This window comes from Branchiostoma belcheri, unplaced genomic scaffold (genome assembly GCF_001625305.1).
Source record: "Branchiostoma belcheri isolate BF01 breed outbred unplaced genomic scaffold, Haploidv18h27 scaffold44, whole genome shotgun sequence".
In the NCBI taxonomy this organism is placed as follows: domain Eukaryota; kingdom Metazoa; phylum Chordata; class Leptocardii; order Amphioxiformes; family Branchiostomatidae; genus Branchiostoma; species Branchiostoma belcheri.
In genome coordinates this window covers 1,826,582-1,845,414 of record NW_017804065.1, presented here as the reverse complement: position 1 = coordinate 1,845,414, position 18,833 = coordinate 1,826,582, and the positions used below count along the sequence as shown (strand labels likewise).

General features: G+C 40.4%; 3 protein-coding genes across 6 annotated transcripts; 2 read left to right on the top strand and 1 right to left on the bottom strand.

Moving 5' to 3' along the window:
* Positions 1–136: 136 nt before the first annotated feature.
* On the top strand, positions 137–3,313 carry LOC109478606 (chondroadherin-like). Its single transcript, XM_019780277.1, has 3 exons — positions 137–758; positions 1,157–1,236; positions 1,360–3,313. The coding sequence occupies exon 3, from the start codon at positions 1,363–1,365 to the stop codon at positions 2,986–2,988; it is 1,626 nt and encodes a 541-aa protein (XP_019635836.1). The 5' UTR covers positions 137–758; positions 1,157–1,236; positions 1,360–1,362; the 3' UTR covers positions 2,989–3,313.
* A 2,016-nt stretch (positions 3,314–5,329) lies between these two features.
* On the top strand, positions 5,330–7,310 carry LOC109478607 (chondroadherin-like). The gene has a single exon (XM_019780279.1). The coding sequence runs from the start codon at positions 5,330–5,332 to the stop codon at positions 6,944–6,946; it is 1,617 nt and encodes a 538-aa protein (XP_019635838.1). The 3' UTR covers positions 6,947–7,310.
* An 855-nt stretch (positions 7,311–8,165) lies between these two features.
* LOC109478464 (prominin-1-A-like) lies at positions 8,166–18,773 on the bottom strand. 4 transcript variants are annotated; one of them, XM_019779998.1, is made up of 25 exons: positions 18,478–18,773; positions 18,125–18,177; positions 17,759–17,973; positions 17,146–17,266; positions 16,912–16,978; positions 16,714–16,803; positions 16,299–16,516; positions 15,823–15,897; positions 15,455–15,503; positions 15,142–15,218; positions 14,852–14,937; positions 14,300–14,455; positions 13,883–14,006; positions 13,239–13,336; positions 12,430–12,526; positions 12,022–12,171; positions 11,700–11,786; positions 11,381–11,464; positions 10,994–11,047; positions 10,498–10,578; positions 9,991–10,149; positions 9,307–9,437; positions 8,914–9,024; positions 8,649–8,702; positions 8,198–8,301 (listed from the first exon to the last, which is right to left on the bottom strand). In XM_019779998.1, the coding sequence occupies exons 1-24, from the start codon at positions 18,737–18,739 to the stop codon at positions 8,678–8,680; spliced, it is 2,670 nt and encodes an 889-aa protein (XP_019635557.1). In that variant the 5' UTR covers positions 18,740–18,773; the 3' UTR covers positions 8,198–8,301; positions 8,649–8,677. The 4 variants fall into 4 exon arrangements, with proteins under 4 accessions (XP_019635555.1, XP_019635556.1, XP_019635558.1 ...); XM_019779996.1 differs by lacking the exon at positions 8,649–8,702 and having other exon boundaries at positions 8,166–8,301; XM_019779997.1 differs by lacking the exon at positions 8,649–8,702 and having other exon boundaries at positions 8,166–8,301; positions 9,319–9,437.
* Between the last annotated feature and the right edge of the window lie 60 nt (positions 18,774–18,833).

The window sequence follows — 18,833 nt, the reverse complement described above, 5'->3', positions numbered from 1 at the left end:
TTATGTTTTCAGTAGCGTTTGTGTGTGTGTGTGTATGTATGTATGTATGTATGTATGTATGTATGTATGTATGTGGTTTAGCACGATAACTCAAGAAACTTTTTATGTATTGTTATAAAACTTGGTAGTTGGGAACTTTTGTTTATTGTGCAACATTTAAATAGATGGGGTTTATTGCAAAAATTCTGTCTTGACCAAAGTTAATTAACACTCAGGTATTTGTCTTACCTGCATAGCAACTATGCAATTCAACTCAATGTAACCAACACAGCCATACTGTAAGTGTCCTGTAAGAATTACGTTCCCGTGCTGTTTGCCACGTAAATGCAAGAAATTCACCGGGCGGATATCCCACGCTTTATAGAACGAGAGAAGAAATCCTCCAAGCCATCCTGGCAGGATCTGATTATATTGAACATTCCTTCCAACAATGTGCAAAATGTATGCCGTAAGACATTGTAAGAGGACCTATGTTTATTTGTCTAAGCTAGAGACCACATGTGCTGATCAATGTTTAACCATTCAGTTTAGGGACGCCCATCAACCATGCTGAACAAGGTTTAAAGTTCAATTTGGACTGAGTTAACACAGCTGGTTGGGAGCGAGCTGCAAAATAGAGGACAACATACACGTTAAAATTGCTCAAAGCAGATATTTTTTCAAGCTGAACAGCTCAAGATAGAGAAGACATCCAATAGGCCTTCCTGTGCTAGACGTTCTGTCTTCAAGGGTTCAAGGGCAGTCATTGAAGGACAAAAGTGAGTTATTTTTGCGGCAAAAGTACTCCATGTAACGGAATGTGTACAATTTCTATGCTAATAACGGTTTGGGCTAGGTCACAATAATTCCTCGTATTTAATAAAAGATTTATCATTTATAGATATTATGAGGCTACAACACCACCTACGTAAATTGGTCCCAGGAATCATCTTTTATCGTCTTTATAACATTAGTATTCTTAAATGTGTTGTACATGTAAATATCAAGCATGAATATCAACAAAATGCCAAGGTAGACGATTCAAATTAGAATGAAGCAACCATAATTTTTCGTTCCATCTTGTAGTCTTACAGAATGTTGAAAATATTGTACTCATATACATGTTTAAGTGTCATTTGCTTTAACGCTGTAAGTAACTTAAAATGTTTAATTCCAGGTTTGACGGCGCAAGTGCAAGGTACCTGCCAACTAGTCTTGTACCTGACAGCTGTCAATCTTCACAACATCAATATCAAAGTGAGTTTGACCCTACTATGTACAAACTCAGATGAAGAATATGTTGTCTACAAAAAGTTTAGAAATGTACAATCATGTAAGTATGAAGTGTAACAGTATCCCGTGCCTTAAATCCTGTATCAGGTTATGGAGTACATCATGAGTAAGAGGCCACCATGTGTGCTGATGTTCCTCCTGGTTCTCCTGAGGGTGTTGGGAACAACAGATGCCTGCGACTGTTCAGCATCAACAACATACTGCAACTGCGTCGGTCTGAACCTCACCAGTGTGCCACAGAACCTCCTCACAAACACCACACGCTTGTTTTTGAAACAGAATCAAATTACCACTTTAAGTCAGTCTGATTTCTCACGGTATAGAAGCTTGAAAAGTTTAGATCTTGCTTATAATCACATTTCTGTCATCAATAGCCAAGCATTCCATCACTTGTCAAGCTTGACGGCACTATGGCTCATCCATAACCGTCTGACAAGCCTCAGAGCTGACATGTTTACAGGGCTGGTAAAATTGGACACACTTTTCATATACAATAATGACATCAACGACATTCAGGCTGGAACTTTCGATTCTACACCAAATCTGAGAAGCTTATACATGTATTACAACAAGTTAACAACCCTCCGAGCTGACATGTTCACAGGGCTGGGAAACTTTAAGGGCCTTTACCTAAATAATAATGACATCACTGACATTCAGCCTGGGACCTTCAATCAAACACCACTGCTGAAAAACTTATTCCTGAACAACAACAAGTTAACAAGCTTAAAATTCGACATGTTCACAGGGCTGGGAAACGTGCAGGGCCTTACACTAGATGGCAACAACATCATGAACATTCAGGCTCGAACGTTCAATTCAACACCACAACTAGTAAACTTGAACCTAGAAAACAACCAAATTCAGTCCCTTCCATCCAATTTACTGGTAAATCTACTTCAGCTGGGATCCCTCAAATTGTCTCACAACAAAATGACAATGTTCCCGTTTGAAGAATTGTCAGACGTTCAAACTATTTCTTTTCTATATGGTCACAATAACAAATTGACGACTCTTCCCTCAATGGCCTATGACGTATTTTCATCAATCTCTTATGTAAACATTGAAAACAACCCCTGGCAGTGTGACTGTGGGATGGTTCCCTTTAAGTTGAAGATGACAGGATCGTATCCTTTTGAAGACCAGATCAATTGTTCTCAACCCGATCACCTCACTGGACTAAAGCTTAAAAATGTCAAGCTCGAAAAGCTTTTCTCAGAATGTGTAGAACCAACAATTGTGAGATTTGAGAGAGATGACAGCAAGGTATCGGTACAGGGGGGAAATCTCCAACTGGTCTGTGAAGCGTCTGGATTCCCCACACCAGACATCACAGTCATCCCCCCATCAGGACTGAATGCTACTGCAGAGTCCGGTGGGAGGATAACTGTGGAGGTGAACGGTGCCATCACCATAACCAGAGTTACTGCAGCAGATGCTGGTCTGTATGTCTGTATCGCATCAAATCCGGTTGGCTCCACGTTTGCGGTCTTCTCTACTGGGGTAATTTCTTCTCGCAGTTTCCCCCTCCCAGTTTTTGCTGGCTCTCTGTGCGGTGCAGTAGTTGGCACTCTCCTCATTGTTGCTATTGTTCTCACAATCTGCAAAACATGCACCAGGATTCGTTCTGAACCACCTGCAGCAGACCCTAACGTCGTTTTATCGACACTAATGCCCCAGTCGCAGGGAGAGGGTTCATCCACCAGTGATGACTAGTGGATGTATCATCGCATCTATCTTTAATGCCCCACCGCATACTCACAGAAACTTCAAAGTCTGTATGGAGGCTGTTATCAAGATTCCCAGCATACCCGGGAAAGCAAATGCTCCTGTACCATTATCATTAGCTATACCTAACACCAGGAGGGAACAAGACAATAACCATGACCCACATCACTATCAGTCTCTGAGGGATCTGAAAAGCCAAGCAAAAGGTAAAATGCCCACCACAGAGCCATCCTCAATAATAAATTGAAAGCCAGGCAAAAATTACTACCAGCCTGAATACCACACAGTCATCCATAAGACTTATATGTACATGAATTATTCATATGCTATATGTATATGTAAGAGTTACAATGTAACTATAGCGTTAACTAGACATTTGGAAAGCACTGTGAGGTCTGTGTCGGACATTTGACTAAACCAATCTGAAACATTCCATCATTTCTATATTTTTATCTGTAGCACAGTCCACTATTTCTGCAATAGTATGATGGTGCTAGATTTTTTTATTACTTAAAGGTTAACGTCACTATGCATATATTTTGTTAATGAGTCATTTTCATAATTAATGAGGACATGTTGAAATGAAACATTACCAAATGATAAGAATTTTACACGCAAAATATTGTCATTTGAGTTTAGAAAACCATAAAGTAAAATGGATTATGGTAATCACGGACGTATATCCATAGTCAATGAGACAAATAAAAAACTTTAAAAAAAAACTCTACATATTCAATAGTGGTATGAGATCTCCGAAGTCTTGTTGATGCATGCGCCTACTCAGTGTTGCATCTAAAGGGTGAACATTAGTTCATACGAGAAATTGCTGAATCGCTAGATTTGGTCCATTAAATGAAACAGACACTGGAACAACACACATTGTCAACATGGGATACAAAATAGCACAACTAATCACAAAATATAAGCAACAGAAATATACGACCTTCTCACAAATCTAGAATAGCTAAATGACAGACGTCTCAAACAGCGACTGCGTATTGCATACTCATAATCTTGACCAGGGTCAACACGTATTTGTTTTACCTGCGTAACAATTATACAATGTAACCAACACAGCCACGGGGTAAGAAGAGCAAGGTTCACGTGTGGCTAGTTGACTCGATGCTGTTTGCCACGTATAACTATAAGGCATCGTATAAGTCAGGACTTCACGGGGCGGATACCCCACGCTTATATAGAAGCGAGTCAAAGAAGTCTTCCAAGCCTTTCTGGCAAGATTGACTTTGCAGAAGACCTGGGTGTTCAGCGTGCTTTCAGAGGTACGTTTTATCTTTAAATCTTTACTTAAGATATTTCGTGCCAGCTAAATACCTCAGTTAGCCAATTCTTGCATATCTTTTGTAGTTTACGATTGAGATAAAACAGGAAACTTTGATTTTATCATCATGGAACCGTGGATTCATATCGCCTTGAACATTCATTTTAATAATGTATGCCGTATGGCATTGTAAGTAAGGGGAGCAATGTATTTGTGGCTAAGTTAGTGACCACATGTTCTGATACCATTCAGTCCAGGGACGCCCATCAACCATGCTGCAACAGGCTCAAAGTTCACGTTGACGTTATCACAGCTAACACAGCTGGTCGGGACCAAGCTGCAAAATCGAGAGGACTTCATCTTGCGGTGGGCGGTGACGCAGCTGCCCAGAGTAGATATTTTTCACGCCGAACAGCTCAAGATAGGGAAGACACCCAACAGGCCTTCCTGTGTTGTACGTTCTGTCTTCAAGGGCAGTTATTGAAGGACAAAAGGGGACAAAAGTGAGTTCTTGCGGCAGAGGTACTTCATGACATCTTACTGACAGTGTGTACAATTCCTATGCTTTAAGGTTAAAGGTTTGGGCCAGGTCACAATTATATATTAAGCGAATTGCCTGAGACTCTGATTTTTAGATTAGTTCCATACAACACCATCCAGGTAACTTTAATTGGTCCCAGGAATCAACTTTTATACTCTCTCTAAAGTGAGTCTTGTAAAATGTGTTGTGAATTGAATAATCAAGCATAGGGAGGCAAAATGCCAAGGTAAACAAGTCAAATTGGAAAGAAGCAACCATTTCTTTTCATCTTGTTGTTTTACAGAATAGTCAAAATATTGTACTCATGTAAATTGACAGCCCAAGTGGAGGGAACCAGCTGACGAGTCTTGTATCTGACAGCTGTCAATCTTTACATCAGTATCAAGGTGAGTTTGGCTCTAATATCTACAAACTCAGTCATATGATTTGTTCTATTGTCTAGCTCCAAAATGTAAGTATTAAGTGTAACAGCCTCATGCCTTAAATCTTGTACCAGGACAGAGTGCATCATGGGTAAGAGGCCACCCTGTGTGCTGATGTTCCTCCTCCTGGTTATGCTGGGAGTGGTGGGAGCTACAGAATTATGTGACTGTTCATCACGAACAACATACTGCAGCTGTAACAGCCTGAACCTCACCAGTGTGCCACAGAACCTGTCCACAACCATCACCCGCTTGTTTTTGAAAGAGAATGAAATTACAACTTTAAGTCAGTCTGATTTCGCACAGTATAGAAGCTTAGAGATTTTAGAGCTTAGTAGTAATAATGTGTCTACTATTAACAGCCATGCATTCCAGGACTTGTCAAAGTTGACCACACTGTGGCTTATCTATAACAGTCTAACAAGCCTCAGAGCCGACATGTTCACAGGGCTGGAAAAATTGGAGATGCTTTTGCTATACGGTAATGACATCATTGACATTCAGGCTGGAACTTTTGATCCATTGCCACAAATTTTAGGCTTGGACCTGCACAACAACAAGTTAACAACCCTCAGAGCTGGCATGTTCACAGGGCCAGCAAAGTCCCTTTACCTAGGTGATAATGACATCACTGACATTCAGCCTGGGACCTTCAATCAAACACCACTGCTGAAAACCTTGTACCTGAATAACAACAAGTTAACAAGCCTTAGATCTGACATGTTCACAGGGCTGGGAAACATGCAGGGTCTTATGCTAGATGGCAACAACATTATGAACATTCAGGCTGAAACTTTCAATCCAACACCAAAACTAGTAACCTTGAACCTAGAGAACAACCACATTTCGTCCATTCCATCCAAATTACTGGTAAATCTAATGCGACTGAGAACCCTCAAATTGTCTCACAACAAGATGACAATGTTCCCCTTTGAAGAATTGTCAGATATTGAAACAATTTCTACTCTATACATTGCTAATAATGAATTGACCACTCTTCCCTCAATGGCCTATGACATACTTTCAGCAATCACGAATGTAAACATTGACAACAACCCCTGGCATTGTGGCTGTGGGATGGTTCCCTTCAAGATGAAAATGACAGATACAGGATCTTATCCTTTTAAAAACCAGATCAATTGTTCTCAACCTGCTTACCTTACTGGACTAAAACTTAAAGATGTCAAGCTCGAAAAGCTTGTCTCAGACTGTCTAGAACCAACAATTGTGAGGTTTGAGAGAGATGACAGCATGGTACTGGTACAGGGGGGAAATCTCCAGTTAATCTGTGAAGCTTCAGGAGTCCCCACACCAGACATCACAGTCATTCCCCCATCAGGACTGAATGCTACTGCAGAGTCCGGTGGGAGGATAACTGTGGAGGTGAACGGTGACATCACCATAACCAGAGTTACTGCAGCAGATGCTGGTCTGTATGTCTGTATCGCATCAAGTCCTGCTGGCTCCACATATGCCGTCTTTAATACAGGTGCTGTATCTTCTCACAGTTTCCCCCTCCCAGTTTTTGCTGGCTCTGTGTGTGGTGCAATAGCTGGCACTCTAGTCCTTGTCGCCATTGTTCTCACCATCTGGTGCAAGTTCTGCACCAAGACCGATCCTGATCCCTCTGCACCTACACCTGTTGTTTTATCAACACTACTGCCCCAGCCGCAGGGAGAGGGTGCATCCACCAGTGATGACTAGTGGGTGGATCACTGCATGTATCATTAATGCCCCCCTGCCAATACACATAGAAATTTCAAAGCCTGCCTACATGCAAGGAGGTTATCATTAAGATTCACAGTACATGTATAGTCAGGATGACAGAATTGCTCCTGAAAAGGTGTGCTGCTTCCATGACCATTATCGAACTGTCTGTCAACACTAGGAGTGAACAAAACAATAAGAGACAATTAAAACCCGCATCACTACCAGTCTCTGAGGGACCTGAAAAGCCAACCAAAAGGTTAACTGGCCACTCTTAATTCACAAAGCCATCCTATAATGTGAAAATAAGACGATCAGCCTGAATACCACAGTCATCCTTGCAACTCATATGTATTACTGTAACAAGGTAACATTTGCAAAGCAAATACATAATTATGTACATACTGTTAACCTTCACATGATATGGTCGAACAAACTACTGAGCTGTTTATTCTTTATTATATTGTAATTGCAACAGCAATACAAAGACAATCCCGGGCAGTACCGCTGATATCAGGTGCCTTCTGACCTAACATACATGTATAAAAACAACAAACACACCTTTGTTATACGGTAGGAGGGTAAAGCAAAGAAAATCAAGTGTGCATATAACCAAAATTACAATTGAAGCATAGAGGTCAGAGGTCGTTATTATCTTACTTAGCCCAGGACTTTATGTACATTGTGACAGTTTATTTTTACCCTGTTTATTCTAATCGTCTTTTACTCAAACACATTCATATGCATTGTATATATTCACCAGTCCCCTATCCTGACACTGAATAAATTATTTTCAAATTCAAACTTCATTGTGTGTGCAAATGTGTTATATATCTGTATGTGTGCCTGTGTGTGTGCCTGTGTGTGTGCCTGTGTGTGTGTGTGTGTGTATTAGTGGCTGAGAAAAGAGATTAGTTTTGAGGGCAGGAGGTCTCTGAACGTTTGACTAAACCAATCTCAAATAACCCAACATTTCTATATTTTTCTTCTACGAAATACAACACAGATAGGCAGTCTGGTATTTGACAAACTATCCAACAGTCTTAACAGTCCAAAGAACAAACTTCAAGTTAAAGGTAACTTTTAATAATTACACATTGTTAAGTCTGTATCCTATACAGTATACATGTATGTATCCTATATAGTATTATAATGACTAGAAAACTAAAAATTCACAACACTCTAAATACTTCTGGAAGGTGTGCAATCTTTGATTTTTTGTTGTTCAAAAGATATGACTAGGCTATGCTGGGTCTTTGCTGGCTGCTGAGTCAGTCTGATCTTCTCACCACTCAGACCCTGTGTAAGCTGCGTACAGTTGTGATGTCTGGGCACTGCTGCCTGTCAGAGGTCTGAAAAAACAGGGGAAGCAGAATCAAATGAAATGGAAACAGGATCTTGAGGAATTTATGCAAGAGGAATAAAATAAAATAAAGCAAGAGGACCAGCATTTTAATTGTACTACTGCATATCAGTTATTTCTTTATAGTGTGATAACTCATTATTCTCCATAACCCTAACAACAAGTTGACGGTCAAATCTGTCAGTACTCAGTACTGTAGCCTGTAGCAATAATTCAATTGGACTTGAAAAATATACCCTAATAATAATATTACAAAATCCTGAAATCCCCACAATGTGCTACAGATGTACATTTTGTGCCCAGGTCTGATGCAATACTGTTCAATGTTTTACTTACATCTGTAGCCATTGTCGCACTGACCCAGCCTAAATCACAGAGTCCATCTCCCTCCTAGGTATCAGAAATAAAATGACTTCAGACAACAATGAATAATCGTTGTATCTTTAATATCATGAACAACCATCACTGAAAAGGGACCTCAACCCCTGCCCAACAAGCCTTTCAAATTACTTAAAAAGGTGTTGGATGCAATGTGTAAAAAGATTAAATTCTATCCAAGCTGTCATAGAAGATAATGATAATCTGATATTTATGTACTCACGGTGCCGCGTGTTGCCCAATCCGGTTGTTCCGGTTCAGCCTGAAGCTGGAGGACAGACGGCGGTAGTAACCGCTAGCCCCTGACAACGGTATGGGCATCCCCGACTGCCACCTGAGGTCATGCAGGAGGTGAATATTTCATTGATACATTTGTCTACTGTAAATATATCAAAAGTAACTGTGTAACTATATACTGTACTATTTATGCTGTATGGTGCTCCACGGTGCATCATGTTGTTGCAATTTTAATCTAAAACACAGCAATGACAAGTACTGATGTCAAAGGCAAACATTTCTACAAAAATGGTCCTTTATTGCTTTGGTTTACGCATGTTCCATGGAGCCAAGCAAGGCCTGAATAAGAGCACAGTAAGGCAATTCAATCTGTGCGTACGTCTGGGTGTACCTGATGGCCTCTTCATCACCAGGCTGCACACGTCGGTAGTACTTCTTCAGGCGGACACTCAACACGATGCTAGGAACCAGACAGGCCACCACGATGGCAAACGACAGCCACAGAGCATTCTGACAAACAGGGTTAGAAGAGTCAAGTAAATTTACAGACTTTCGGGAAATGTTTTGGGTTTTTGTGAACGTACTAGAACTTCAGAGGGGATTATTGTACAGTATCAATCACCTGTCAAAATCACCTCCCACATTCCACACAACCATCGCTATTTGGACAAACAAACACACAAACCCACTCAGTCACCAAAAACTAGGGAGCAGGACCTCTGTCACAGTGAGATGCCGACATCTGACATGAGGATTACAAAAAATGTACAGGAACCTTCATGTAAGGTCCATTCAGCACCAAGGACAGAGACACTAAATGAACCAGTGCTTACATTTCAAAGCTTTTTTTTACTGCAAAAAAGTGTTCTGTAACAACAGTGTCACTAAGGGATACAAAGTGTCACAAGATGAATAGAAAACCAAAAAGGGCAGAAAAACTGATCTTCTGATCTTCTGTGGTGCCCCCAACAGTCAAATGATTAGACTAAGGGATAGATATAAGAGAAAAGGGCAAGGAGTTTTCACTTTTTATGATTCCTCCATGTGCCGTTATTTTACTTACAAGTCCCTCTCCAAAGTACACACAGACAATTCCGACGACTGCATCGAAGATGTTGCTGAGAATCTGACACCTCCCCACATCCTCCTGCACACGACGCACACCTTCATCCATCAGCTGTGTGCCATATCCGGACAGACGGGATACAACATCATCGATGCCCTGAAATATGAGAAAAAATTAGATTTACTGTGTATCTATGCATCTCAGGAGAGACTTCAGAATTTCAGAGGAAAACATTTTGAGAACGTTGGTGAAGGTTAGACATCCAGGTAATAAAGCTACTCAAGCAACTGGATATGGTTTTGGAAATGGTCGGGCAGATGTTTCAGGTAGTATCCATTACCTTTTGTCAGTGACTCTAAGAAACCAGAGGCTCCTGGCCAGTTCCTTGTGTTTATCATTTTGACCTGCTGTCATTCTGCCTGTCGATCTTGCCCATCAAACCTACTCTGTCCATATACAAACCCACAGCTCACCCAAAACAATATGTCAGAGTTTTAAGAGTACCTGAGTCAGTAAGGTCATTGCGCTGTCCTGGATGAAGTCAGAGAGGTCATCCACAGTGGAGATAGAACCAGCCACACTGGTCTGGAGGCAAGGACAGGTCAGGTCAATTTCAGCACAACATTTGCAAAGAGAGTGAGTGCTCAATGTGGCTGGCCATGAGAGATAACAATGCAAAAGCCCAGTTGGTAAAACATCAAGATAAAATATGTAACGTTACATGTCAAGAGAAAAGGAAAACTTATCAAGTAGAGCATGATACTAGTACAGGGACTGTGTATATAACACGCTGGTGATAATCAGCGCATTGTTAGAAGGACTTGGTTTAGCTTGACAGTTTAACAGGAAAATACTTTCTGAAGGAAAGCCCAATCCTAATCTATATTATATATAAAATGTGACTTTTATTACATGCAGTGAATCAATCTGGGAATGAACGGAATCAAACACTATTTACTAAGGGAGTAGTGAGCAACAGCATTGTATAAAGGCCTCCTACTTGTACTGCATTGATGCTTTCATTCACTGAAGTGATGCCAGCACTGAAAGATGTCTGGAAAGAGGGATTTTTATAGTCAAAATTTGAATAACCATTATAATGAATAAAACTGTATGTTGTTACTACACTACCATCATGTAAGTAGCAAAATATTGTTATTGTCAACACTAAAATGATGAGTGTTGCAATCTTCTATTTCAACTTCATCATGTGACAAGTCATAAAAAATATATGGACATTGTAAGTAACAATTTATCACTTTTTTTCTTATTCTTTGCTTGGAATCTACAAGACGTACACAGTGCACATGAAATATGCATTCAAAAAAATTGGCTCATTTGAATTTCTTTCAAATGGATGAAAGTATGATTTTTGAGTGACTGCTACCATCTGTGGGTCCAGTTGAAGTGTGACCAGAGACTGCAGGGCTGTCAGGTCAGAAGCAATCTCTCTCAGGTCAGCTGCAAGGTTCTGCAGACAGAAACAATGTTATCTAGAGAAACTAACTTACTGTCATCAGGGTGGAATATTCCAAACAACTTTATCCAGTCTATGTCTAATGTTGGTCTCTTTGATGTACAGCATTTTTTCAAATCTGCATTAACCTTTATTAATCTTTATAAATAGCTTTAAAACTTCAATTTGCATTGAATAAAACCATCATGACAATAATTCATTAGGCTTTAAGCTTTTCCCTGTTCCTCACCGCATTATGTGGCTCTATGGCATCAGCAGCCTGGTCAGCTTGAGTTGAAGCATTCAGGGGAGACACACTATCCATGACAGCATGCATCTACAGATATAAATATCCACAACGTCAACTCTGATACATCTGAATAGCTATGCTGTAGTTGTTCATAGGTTTGACTGTAGTCTGCATGTCCTAATATGTTTAAAGCAATCGGTCAGTCATACTAAACAAAGCTGAAAGATGAGCAGAATTATCAACTCCATGTTGCATTGTGGTTAAAAAAATGACTTTATCAATAACTTATGTCAAGTTTTGTAAAATGTCAAGATGGTCTGACATTGTCCTGGAAGGTTGATAGGTCCATGAGGTCCATGATAGTTCCCAGTGAGCTGTGTGTGCTGGACAGGTCTGAGGTGTCCAGGTTCAGGTCCACAGACCCTAAGGTCGTGTTCAACTCGTCATAGACAGGAGTCAGGTCGGGTGTCATCTAGAATAGCAGGAAACAGAATTTCTGGATATTTGAAAGATTAAAAAAATTTAATGTAATGATTTTTCTGAGAGTTACAATTTCTTTAAGTCAAGGTTTTGGTACCAAATCTGCACAGCTCATGGGTTAGACAGCTTAATAGGAGGTTCTAACCTTCTTGATAACACGATCCTGGGCTTCATAAGACTAAGGGCATATCTGCCATGATGGGGTCTTCTTTTCTTTCATATTTAAATATTGATGTAGAAAAGCGCTCACCTCCTCCAAATTAACCATTTCTGTAATTTGGCTTGTAAAGTCGAAAATGACATCAAGCTTCAAGACTTCATAAGCAGCTTTATCTTCTCGGCAGCCCCTGAAACAAGGATGCAAATTATCTTTACAATTATTTCAGTTATGGGCAGACCTGAAAGAATTCATAAGAGTATTTACGAGACATTTTTTTTACAAATTACATTCTTTATTATGCAATGTTGAATTGAAAAGAATCAGTTGCCAGTTATAAGAAGTTTATTGCAAATTCATGCCCGGGGGGCTAATTGCAGATTACAAACATAAAAGAACAATGAAACGTAGTTATATAAGCAAGAGAAACCATTAAAACATCCCTTCTGGTCATTGTACTGTGTTCTTGTCATGTGAGGTGATATTCAATAACTTTGACTAAACAGTCACTGATGAACATATTGGGTCAGTGTGACTTAACAACACTAACAGTTAACCATCATGATAAATGGTTGTACAACAACTGACAACAAATATCACAAAGTGAGACAAAACACTCAACAAGAAGAAACTAGCCTATAAAACAATATTTTCACTTCTGGAAATGTAAACATAAATACTAAATGTATATCAACATATAACTAGATGGTGATAAAAAGCCCTCAATGGCCACCTGTAAAACTTGTTATGACCTGGAGGGGGAGGGGAGAGAAAATTAACTCTGATAAAGATTGGACTAAATACAGTCCTATTAGAGAAAATAACAATCATGTAAGATAAGATGTAAGAAACATGTAAGAAAACATTGAGAACAGAACGTTATCCTGGAACATGTTTCTCACTCAATGATCCCCCGGGTTGTGAGAGGGACGGACCCGTTTCCCAGAAGGAGTTTGGCCAAGATGTAGTCCCCACCAAAGTTGTCTGGCTTGTCCACAAGCTGATTTTGTTGTGAGGATAACAAGAGAATCAAATTCAATTGTATGCTTGCCTGCCAAACAACATACTAGCACTTAGAAAACAATTTGTATCATTACTTTACAGTACGTAAGATTTGTTTTGGATGAGCTGTGACTTGTGGGTTTATGTGTCTATTTGTCTAGATAGAGTACTAGTAGGTTGACAGTATGTGGGTAGAGGAAGATTGACAGGCAGAATGACAGGAGGTCAAGATGTCAGACACAGGAAATGGGGTGAACTTGAGAGTACAATGTAGGTTGACAGCACCTGGGTGAGGATTGACAGGCTGCATGGCAGAGGGAGGTAAAAAGGTCAAAAACAGGAAATGAAGTGAACTTGAAGGTCACTAAAACCCCAAATACTTCCCAAAAGTCTGAAATCTCTAACTTCTTGTTCAGTGGACAGTTTCAAACATTATCTACACAACCATTCAAAATGCTGAGGAAATTTTCAGATCTTCAACACTCACCAAAAAACAATTGACAGACACAACACTATTATACAAACCCACTTTATGACCACATACCTTGTCAAACAGTGAGAGATCCAGGACTGAATCACACACCACAGACATGTTCATCCCCACCAGCACCAGTACAGCTGACAGCAGACAGATCACCAGGGAAAACAGAAAGTGCCAGGACACTGACCTGATGAAGTAGACATCAACATGTTATGCACCAAACAATGACTAAGGTCCAGTCACATACATTCTGATGGTCATATGATCTCAAACTGGGGAATTCTTGGGATAGTCATATGCATGTTTCCTTCGGAAATCTGGGTAGTCTTTTCTTATTACAGATTCTGAAATGCTACAGCATCAAAATGGTAAAACAACCTATGATGTATATGACTCCTTAAGAATTTTTCCCTGCATCCTTTTAATGCCAAATTCACTAGAGGCCTAAGTAATACATGTATGAACAAAAATTAAACTCACATACAGAGGAACCCTGCACCAAACTTGGAGGACAGGGACCGTTTGTCATTAAAGTTTCTCCGCGGTCTCCAACCGCAGCAAGCCAGCAACAGTCCCAACAGAACAAAGAGTCCAGGAACCAGCACCACCACACTCGGACCTGCAATCCCTCCCTGTCTGGAGCCAGGGATGGAAACAGTAGTGTCTTCAAGATTCTGATCACTTTCTGTGCTTAGGAGTTATAGGTATGTAACAACAATTGGTTTTCAATTCAGCCCCATCGATTATCTAATTTCCTGGTTCTCAGATTCGCCAGGTTCCCATTTTTCTGATTTAAACAATAGAAAGTTTCTGTATTTTTCTGCCCATATACATGTACTTCATTGATTTCCTGCAAAAACCGAGAAACAACAAATCAAGTTAGTGTGACCTCAATGTGTATTTTTTTGTGTTTCAGTCTTTGAGAGGTGACAAAAGGCCCCTTATAGTAGTCTGCATTCTAAAATAAATGAAAAGATCTAGACTACACAATGCATTATGAGAAACCTATGAACGTGAATGACTGAGACATACCTTGCACCTTCATATTGTTCCAAAAGTGATGCTACGTTAGTCACATGATGCATGTACAAGTCCTTCAGTTTGTCTTCATCCAAAAACTGGATATGACAAATAAAGTTAGTTAGACTCCTATAAAAACATATGGAATAACAAAATCATAAAAACATTATGGTACAACAGTTGTACAAGGTACAATCAATGTATATGGAATGTTTTTTTCCGACTTGTGGAAAGAAATTCTGCTGGCGTGAACTGTAGTGATTGTCACTCTGGATCCAAGTAAAATAAGTAGGTTTGTTTACCTCCTGAACACCACTTGTCATGTTGGCAACCATGATCCTCAGGGGTTCATGCATTGCAGAAAAGTCTACAGAAATATCTGCAGGGATAAAATATACAAGTTTCCTTTCAATCTAACAAGATCTTGCCATACTATAAAGGAGTAAACCAGCAATTGAGCTAAGAACAGCACCAAACTTAGAACTGACTGAAGATGGCAATTCTAGATACAAGGGCTGCAGACCTAGATAACTGATAATTGATGTTTGAAAATGCAAGTGGTACAAAACACATGTATGAATAGTTAAAGAGTAAGTAATGAGTAATCTTTATTACCTGTGCTATTCCCAATCTCAGCACTTAAGCTGTTCAATGCAGCCCTTGCCTGAAATCAAGAAGACACTATTAGTTTACTCAGTCCAGTTGCTACAGTGATGGACAGGAAATAAGAAGCCTAATATACAGTAAGTGCAGTAGGGCAGTATGCTGTCCTTGGTGCTGAAATTGTGGTTGCAATGGAATGTGTCAATGGAAAGTAGCTCATTACAAGTTGTTATAATGATACATCATAGATTCATACTTCAATTTTAAACTCATGCCTGAAGTCTAATTGCAAAAGAACACACAAAAACAATCATGTTAAAAAAGGTAAAAAAAATGTCTAGTCTATACATGTAGATGTTTCTGATGTCATACAAGCTCACCAGGACTTCCATGCTGGTTAGATTAAGACTCTGTGCACTTTCAAGAGAGTTGATGCCATCAGACAGGTCAGGAAACTACAAATGTATAGGAATATATATTAACATAAGTTAAACATGACCAAATACACCAGTTCTCCTTTAGTACATGGACAACTTATTTACTTATAGTTTGTAGCCATTATTAGTACACACCTGGGCATATCCCTAATCATCCAACCTATATTCATAGTCAGGGCCTTCAAGTACCAAAGTTATCAACCCAGGATTGAGGTGTTCAAAAATGTGTTTTTTCCTAGAACTATTATATAGAGTGGAACTTGCTACCATTAAGTACAAAAGAGGCATCCTCACCAGCTTTAAACAATACTTTCAGTTAGATATGCAAAGGATATGTGTGACAGGTAGTTTAGTGCCTGCAAGGCTGATGTGTTACACCATCTACACAGCTACAGATATGATGATAGATAACTGCTTACATTCAGCCCAGCCAGTGTGGCCGCCTGGGAGGACAGGTCAGGGATCCCGTCACACACTCCCAGTCCGCTCAGCGTAATGTCTGCGTCACAGTCTGCACGCACACTCGTCAGGTTGTCCTTCGCTTGGCTGATGCCGGCCTCCAGGGCAGAGAACAACTCTGTCATCAAAGTCAGGCTGTTGTTCAGACTGATGAGGGATGTGTGGGCACTGTTCAGGTCTGTGGGAAGAGTATAAATCTGTTACCTATGGTTCAGGGTCCAGAAGTATTGTTTGGGTGGCTATGACAGAACCAACCATCAACAATCCTTTCTGTAACAAGGATTTTGTAGGAGTCACATGTGCATGCGTAACCGTGTCAGGAATGCTCTCAGTTTGTGATTGTATGGTAATTGCACGACAGTTACAGGCCCTTACCTGTGTCTACTGCAGCAAGGCTGTCAGCTAAAGTGTCTATTCTGGACTCCATTGCTGTGAGAAAAGGACCTGCTGCCAATGTCCCAACATCTGTGGTGAAAAAAATAGTTTTTGAACGATTAGTAAATTAGTTTTTGAAGGAAATAAGAACCTCAAATACTTACCCTTTGGGAAAATTGGAGACAACGACTAACTCACCTGAGATATCTGATGACACTGCATCCAGGACTATCCCAACATCTTGGTCTATAAATAAGTCAATCTCCTGAAAAAACAAAGACAATGACAAAGAACATTTTTTAAAAAAATCCAAATAAAAAGATTGGTTTAGACACTATAAGGGCAACTATTTAACTTGGTTTCTTTTTGAAAAGGGATTTTTTTCATCTTTTGCCATCTTACACGTTATATGTTGAATATAAAAAAGTAAACCTGAAATGTCTTGTTCAGGAAAGTCTGAAGGTCATCCACAATGTTGTCTGCTGTCTGCACGGTGACCTCAAAAGAGCTGGAGATTCTGCTGTTGGCTGGGTACATGCACAGGGCTGCTGTTCTGTGGAATGGTACATGTAGGTCCCCAGTTTTGATAAAGGCCCAACTTTTGCAAGCAAATGCAGGATATTTACCCACTTTATTAACACATCCCATTTTTTGTTGGGCTGGGCAGAGGTTAGTTCAGTTAACCTGAATTTTGAGCTGATCCTGTTTAAAAGTAAGATTCTCTAGAGCCCTCTAGCAAAATTATATCAAACTGCAGTTCTCTTGCTTTTGTGCAATTTTTAGTGTCACTGTTGAGATGACATATATTCATGATTTCTTTGAAACTCCATGACAGGCATTACGGATTATCATAGATTTTCTTCCGTCATTTTTTTAAAATTTAATACTACCTGGTCTATCATTGACATACTTAATGTTGACCATCATTTCCACATTTAAGTTAGGAATCATGATACTTGTGAAAGCTTAGTGGCAAAGAAAAGAGGGAACAACACAACTTCCATGCCTGTCCCAAACATGTAGGTACATGGTCACTAACACCTACATCATGACGAGGTTGACCAGAAGTAGCCCCCCAGCCATGACCAGCCCGCGGCAGACTCGCAGGTTGGACAGTTTGGCCGGGTCCATCCTCCGTCCACCGCAGCGCCCGCAGCAGCAGCGGCAGCAGCAGAAGATCAGCCCTGTGATGGGCAGGACCAGCCCCAGCAACAGGCTCAGCCCTCCAACAACCAGGAATGGGATCTCATAGGTCAGGATCTGAAATAAAGGCTGAATAGTCCTGACTACTGTCCATCACAATAAGCAGATGGCAAGGGAATGGCAATTAGCAGTTGGACCAATAAGTCAATGGCATTTAGCAGTTTGACCAATGACAGAATACTAGTACCCCTGATGGTAGGTTCCTTACCTTCTCCACTGGGATCTCCTCCATGTTTCCACTCAAGAACTGTCCAAGGATATCTAAAGCAAAGGAGGATTAGGAAAATAATTACTAAGGCATAAAACCAATCCATTGTTTCATAAAAAGAGGCTTAGGGGAAAAGCTAAAATCTGTTCGTGAAGTTGAGAAATGCGTCGTTTAGAACAATCGCTAACAGCTATAAAGACTTTCTCATATGCCCTTGAACGCATGAATGCCCCCCTCCCCACCGCACCCGCTCATCACGGCCTGCACGAACAACGGAGTTGCAAGAAGATGCCATCACATTTTCTTTCTACATATTCCTCCTCACACACAAACGACGTGAAGCACAACCATACCCCAGAGGATGTCCTTCTTCACGAAAGCCGCGGCAAACTGACGAGCAAGCCTGGCGTAAGCCGACAGAGTCCAGGGGTAAGTCGGTGTTCCTGTCTCCAGGATGTAGCTGACGTCCACCCACCCCGTTCCCCACAGAATAGTCCCGTTAGGCGACACGGTCGTGGCTTCAATGGGAACTAACTGGTGTCCAGATAGGAATAACGTAACCAGCAAGAACAACGGTGATCCATATGTAGACGTCATCTTTATCTTTGCCGTCATGTCATGTCAAGTCTGCCCTGATGAGGCACAAGGGCTATTCCATTTCTAACGTAGGTGGTGCGGAGATGATGCAATTTAATTTGTCGGGCTTTTT

Bases quoted from the DNA above. Each gene is read 5' to 3' on its own strand.
- LOC109478606 (XM_019780277.1), top strand. From the start codon at position 1,363: ATGGAGTACATCATGAGTAAGAGGCCACCATGTGTGCTGATGTTCCTC.
- LOC109478607 (XM_019780279.1), top strand. From the start codon at position 5,330: ATGGGTAAGAGGCCACCCTGTGTGCTGATGTTCCTCCTCCTGGTTATG.
- LOC109478464 (XM_019779996.1), bottom strand. From the start codon at position 18,739: ATGACGGCAAAGATAAAGATGACGTCTACATATGGATCACCGTTGTTC. The intron at 10,579-10,993 runs GTAGGAGGCCTT...CCTTGCCTCCAG, and splicing joins AAAGCATCAATGCAGTACAA to ACCAGTGTGGCTGGTTCTAT. The intron at 9,025-9,306 runs GTACGCACAGAT...GCATGACCTCAG, and splicing joins GCCATCAGGTACACCCAGAC to GTGGCAGTCGGGGATGCCCA.